General features: G+C 50.1%; 1 protein-coding gene across 1 annotated transcript; it reads right to left on the bottom strand.

Moving 5' to 3' along the window:
* Positions 1 to 4,860: 4,860 nt before the first annotated feature.
* LOC136053593 (oxysterol-binding protein 1-like) lies at positions 4,861 to 5,798 on the bottom strand. The gene is made up of 2 exons (XM_065744372.1): positions 5,677 to 5,798; positions 4,861 to 5,455 (listed from the first exon to the last, which is right to left on the bottom strand). Exons 1-2 carry the CDS (start codon positions 5,775 to 5,777, stop codon positions 5,260 to 5,262), a joined length of 297 nt encoding a protein of 98 aa, XP_065600444.1. The 5' UTR covers positions 5,778 to 5,798; the 3' UTR covers positions 4,861 to 5,259.
* Positions 5,799 to 6,000: the final 202 nt, after the last annotated feature.

The raw sequence follows: 6,000 nt of genomic DNA, 5'->3' as shown, positions 1-6,000 counted from the left end.
TGTCCACTCACAGCATCACTGAATCCTCAAGGCTGGAGAAGACCTCGAAGATCCTCTTGTCCAAGTGTCAGCCCACCCCCACTGTGCCCACCAACCCATATCTCCTGGGTTTATGGGAAGCAGAGCAGCTCTCCATCCTTCGGATTCAGCTCAGGAAGAATTAACAAGGAACAGCGTCCTGAGAGTAAAGAACAGGTGTTAGTCCAGACTCAGGCTCCCATGCCGGGATTATTTTATTATAATTAATATTCTTACTTCTTATAGTTAATTACTGGCTGAATCTCAGTGCTATAGGACTGCCTCCATCTGCACTCCAGATGATCCTGCACACTTGGAAATGCGTTGTCAGAGCCCAGCAGGTCGCGCAGATGAGTGCTCAGCCACCAGAGGTGGGTGGGGATGCTACGGACTCGCAGTGAAACCCCACAGATTGCTTTGGTTGTGTCTACGACCTCCTTTGTTCATGAATATTTGGTAGAGCAACATTCAGCTCGCAAATAAGCACTCGTGAAAAGCAAACAAGTCCTAATTACTCTGAATGTTTATGCAAATGCATATACCCACGTGAGCTCCTGTATCAAACAGCCATGAGCGTGCAGCTGCATGAGAAGGCACACAGGGTGTAAAAGAAGCCACATTCTGAGTGTCCTTTGTTGGCTGGGTACTGGAGCAGAAGGGAACAGCGGATCTCCGTGGGCTGAGATTGAAGCTGGGCTCACAAGGATCAGTCCAACAGCATTCAGTCAAATTACAGATACAGTTTTCTATAAATATTATTGATTAATAGGATTTCAGGGTAGGAAAAATGATTGTGTCCACCTGGAGGAACATCAGTAGGACATTTTTCTCAGTAAAGTGGGATATGATGTTAATTATTTAGAGCCAAAAGCATCCAGAATCCGTTCCTAGGACCTAAAACAATGCTCACAGAGAACACTTGGAGTTATCATAACAACAGAGCACAAATGAAGTGTAACTGTGGTTGCGATTCTGGTGGGTCAGATGACACAAGATGCTCTCCCACAACACTTTTGCTTGGAAGCGGAGGCAGAACGGGCTCTTGGGTGGTTGTAAACTGGCTCAGGTGGTGATGAGCGATGGGTTGATGTCTGCTTCAAAACCAAGAATGAGGGCCCCAGCGTGACACGTTTATCATCTGCGTGATGACATGATGCTCAACATCAGCAGTACACACGTGATGAAAAACTACGTGAGGTGGGTGCTATGCAAAACAGAAGGACATCAATCCTGCGGTTGTTTGGAAGGGAACTGGAGGTAAAGTCACTGGAGCAGCAGCCACAGGCTCAGGAGGTGCAGGGCTGGCACCAGGAGAGCCTTCCTCTCCAGGAGGATGGTCCAGCCTTGTTCAGACTTTGGGAGCACATGGAGGTCTCCGTTCTTGGTGGCTGCTAAGATTTGGCTCAGCAAAGCCTTGCAGCCAGCCTGGGGTTGTCCTGCTCCGAATGGCAGCTTGGACTGAACGCCTCCCAGTCTTCGCTATGCTCTGAGCTGAGGAGCCAAGCAGATCAGTGTCCCAACAGCTCCCACAAAACCCCATCCCAGTGTTCAGGACACAGATCCCTGCCAGGTCCCACAGTGCTGGGCTGCACGGAAATCCCATCCCTCCACCCACACTGCTGAGGGCAGGGGAGAAGTTTGATGGAGAACAGAACCAAATCCACAGGGAAAGTGCATAGGGGCAGAGGCACTTCTTCATCCTCCTGACCATGTGTTCTCTACAAGTTCAGACTGATCCCAAATGATACTGTGCAGAAATAGGGAACAAGGATGGGTCCCCTGGAACAGAAGACGTGCTACACAACTTCAGTGTGCTGAGAATGTTTTCCTTTGGCTGCAGTGTCACCCAGGATATGCTGAACTGTCTGTATGAACACAATTATTTTATATGAACATTAAACAAAGGTATACTGAAAAGAAACCCAAAGAGACAGTATCGCCCTGTTTTCCTGCTCTCAAGTCTCATTTGAAAACTCATTTGAGATCCTTTTATTTTTCATTTTGAGATTATGGATATGTTTGTCCAAACATCTGTGGTGGCTGGTTAACAGGATCAGGCCAGCATTAAGCTCGTCCAGATAGGGATAATCTTTTCCAGCCCAATAACAGCAATAACATTAATGCATAAATCCTCCTTTTCAACTCCGTTTGTCACCCAGACATGCTACCCCCAAAACCAGGCAGTCCTGCTGCTGACACCGCCGAGGTGGGTTGGGCTCCTTGGCCACCTGGGCACACTGCTGGCTCACGTTCAATTTGCTCACCAGGATCCCGATCCCATGCTGCAGAGCGGCTCCTGGTCACCCTGTCCCCAGCGGTGTACTGATGCAGAGTCACTCTGCTGCAGGGCTTCGTGTTCCTTGCTGAATTTCACAGGGCCAAGCCCTACATCCCTCTGAGCAGCCCTTGCGTGCACAGCTTGGTGTCATCCAGGTGATGATGAGAACAGCACTCGCTCCTTCTTCAGCGAGGGAAGGTGCTGAGTTGCTGCCTGGTGGTTCAATCCAGGTTTCCCATGAAATCCATGAACCACAGAATGACTTTGGGTGGAAGAGAACCCAAGAAGCATCAAATTCCAACCTCAGGCAGGGCCACCAACCTCCAGACCTGGTACCAGAACAGGCTCTATCCAACCTGGTATTGAACACCTCCAGGGATGGGGCATCCACACCTTTCTGGGCAATAAATAAGAGGGATTTCATAATTTTTAAAGTACTTTCACAGGGCTGCTGAGAACAGAAGGAAATGGACAATTAACTACAGCTGTCAGAGTAATTTAATGTGTTAATAAATGCCTGCTTGATTCGTTACCTTAGCTGGAGGAAAGCTGGTGGGCACGCTCCTCTTCCAGACCACAGTTTTCCTGAAACAAGACAGGAGTTTAATGAGTTTTGGACCTTGGTTTCTCTGCTTAATGTGGCTGGTGTTAGCCAAAAGCTTCCAGCATCGGGAAGGGGGGAAAGAAAAGAGGCAAAGACACAACACTGCGGCATGGAGTGTCCTCGGGACGTCGGGTCACCATTTCTTAAATACAACCACAAACTTGGCAAAGACAAATGCTCCAAACAAACAATTCGTGTCACCCAGCCTCTACTTTCTTTGTGACAGCTCGAGCCCAGCGTGTCACCCAGCTCGAGAACCAAGAGATGTTGGAACTGCAGTCCTGAGTGCTCAAAGGACAGCTCCTGAGCCCGTGGGACTGCTGGGTGCCCTCTGCTCACTTTGCTGCTGGGTTTGGCTTTGAAGGGTAGAAGCAAACTGGACTGCTTTGATTTTTCTCCCCTCGACCACAGATTACATGATGCACTGGGTCATCCTTACAGCACATCGGACTGGGGGGGGTGGGGAGGAGATGGATTTTCCAAATCCTGTGACGAGAATGGCATTAAAATGCAGGCAAATGAAGTCTGTAGAGATTGAATGGGGATAAAACACGCACAGGAATCCACTCACCCCCCCCCCCCCACGGTGATAACGTAGCCACAATCAGAGCTCCCAGCGACGCAGCCGAGGGCACGCGGTGACTCTTTAATGACAAGCATCAATTTAATTTGATTGCTGGGAATAATTGAGTGTTGCATTCCCTCCACTCGTTTCAGTGGATTTGAGCACAATTAATTGGAAGGGACGTGTGTTTTTCCCTGAGTGCTTCCTCTGCAGTTGCTGGTGAGTGCCCAGCTGCAGTGCTGGAGCCCGGCATCGGGCAGACGGACGCACAGACCCCGCGGGCACAGCCCGGCCCTGGGATGCTGTGCATGCACACAGGGGAGCTGAAGGAGCACAGCAAAGCACGGTGTGGGAGGAACGGAGAGGAACCCACGTGGAGCTTCACACAGCTGAGAGCTGAGGAGTGAGGTATTCCTGCCAGCCCCGTGTGTCACTTCACGTTGAAGCCTTTTATCGTCAGTGCCATCGGCTGCTCCTGCTCCGTGTCCTCTTACAACAGCTCTTGCTGGCTGAGCCACGTTTCAGAGCAGCCCCAAAGCTGACTCAGACCACTTGGGTCTTAAAGCCGGGCAGCGAAGGGCTGTGATGTGTCGCAAAGGAGATCTCTTTTACCCCGAACTGAGGAGGAGGGACATTGCTCAGCCACACGGAGGTGGGGAAGGCCCAAGGTCCCCTGCAGAAGCTGGAGCTGTTCTTCAGCACCGTTCCCTCTTGGGGCTCTTTGCCATTCATCTCATCGCTTCGTGATCAATATTTTTGTCTGTTAACTTTGCCCACCTACAAAGACCACCGAGGGACAGTTTTGCCAGCAGTCCTCATGGGTGTTGTACACCACGACCCTCTCCATCTCAGCTTGCACATAAGTGCTGCAGAAAAGGCTGAGCATGTGTTTGGGATGCGCTGCACGGACACATCTGTCAATAAGTCCTGAGCTCTTTGATGGTGGCATTTCTTGTCTGGGTCAGGTTCATTCCTTTAAACGCTTCCTATCGACACACTGCTCACATTTGAAGGCAATGTTATTTTTCAGCTCGTTCACAGCACTGTGCTGGTGAGGTCAGCTCTGCTCCAGCTCCAGGAGCTGGGGACACTATCCCAGTGAGATAAGAACCATGTGAGAAATTCCCTGGGAAGAGCAGGAGTTTGAAGCGGAACATACAAACGTGAAATGGGACTCCACCATCCTCCATACAAAGCAGAGTGATGAGCGAGCACCCGGGTGCACAGAAAGTGGAGTGTCCAAAGAGGAGGCATTGTTCTACAGCTTTTCAATGAGCGGGCCCAGAAATCAGATGGCACCATGACCTCAGTCACAGGGCCGTGAGATGAAAGGGGATAAGCAGGGGACACACAGGAGCAGCCCCCAAAGGATTAACGAAAAATTGAAATCACAAAGCAGTCAAAAATGGATGGCAGCTTTTATGTTATTTTATTTTGCACAATTTTTGCAACGCGTGAGCTAAAGGCGGTGTTCGTTTTTTACTTTCAGGTAATTTCTAGAGTTCCCCCACAGCGGTGTTAATGTCATCAATTGCAAACAATGTGATAATTTCAGAGCTGAAGACGTTTTTCTGTGGCTAGGATCCACACTTTTCCAACACACCTTGTGCCTTTCTGCTGCTACGGTGCAAACAAACAGCGCACAACGGGTGAGAATTCATTCCAAGGGTGCAGCAGTGGGCGAGTTCGAGCATTTTGATGTTTCCTTAGTTGGAGGAGTCCCCAGTTCCAGGCAAAAACACGGCCTGGTGGAATGGCTGTTTGCTCAGCACGAGGAGAGCACAAGATGCTCCTCTATTGGTCCTTGATGCGGACACCTAGCTCCTGAAGCTTGCAGAGAAAATGATCCATCTCCTTCTTGCTGTCTGACTTGAGGTAGTACGTTACGTTGTGGTTGGACAGATAAAGCATTTTCGAGTTGACTTTCTGCACGGTGGCATTGCTCAGATTCATGCTGCCGCGGATAATGAGGCCGACGTCATCCATATCCCTGCACGGTGAGGAAAGGAGAGTGAGGAAACCGCAGCGAGCAAAGCACTGCCTCGACACTGCACTGAGAGGCAGCTCCTGGCTGGAACATCCCCTGTCCGACCACAGGGAGCTCTCTGCTTTCCCTGCAGTGAGAAGGGGCGCGGGTTCTGGCCCTGCTGAGCTCTGCCCATGGACAGCCCCTTTGTGCATCACATCGCTTCCCCTCGGGCAGTGACTTACCAGTAATAGTGGAGCCACGTGTCTTTAATTTCAAAACAGCGATACTGGTACCAAAATATATAATTTGTCCATTTCTTGAGGCGATGGACTTCTGTGTCCATGGCTGCGGGAATGTGATGAACTGAAAGTGAAAGCATTTAGAAAGAGAAAGCAACTTCTTCTTAAAGGGACCACCCAGCAATAGTGCATAGAATGGTTTCAGTGGGAAGTGATGTTCAAAGGATGTCTGTTCCGACTCCTTGCAATAAATGGGGACACCCACAGCTCCACCAGAGCCCCTCCAGCCAGAAAGGTGATACACCACGAGGGCAGAGCAGCTGAGCT

This window comes from Cyrtonyx montezumae, unplaced genomic scaffold (assembly GCF_038088225.1).
Source record: "Cyrtonyx montezumae isolate F1298 unplaced genomic scaffold, pur_monq_1.0 scaffold_31, whole genome shotgun sequence".
Taxonomy (NCBI): Eukaryota; Metazoa; Chordata; class Aves; order Galliformes; family Odontophoridae; genus Cyrtonyx; species Cyrtonyx montezumae.
Note: the sequence above shows the minus strand (reverse complement) of the source record. Positions and strands in the feature narration are given on the sequence as shown.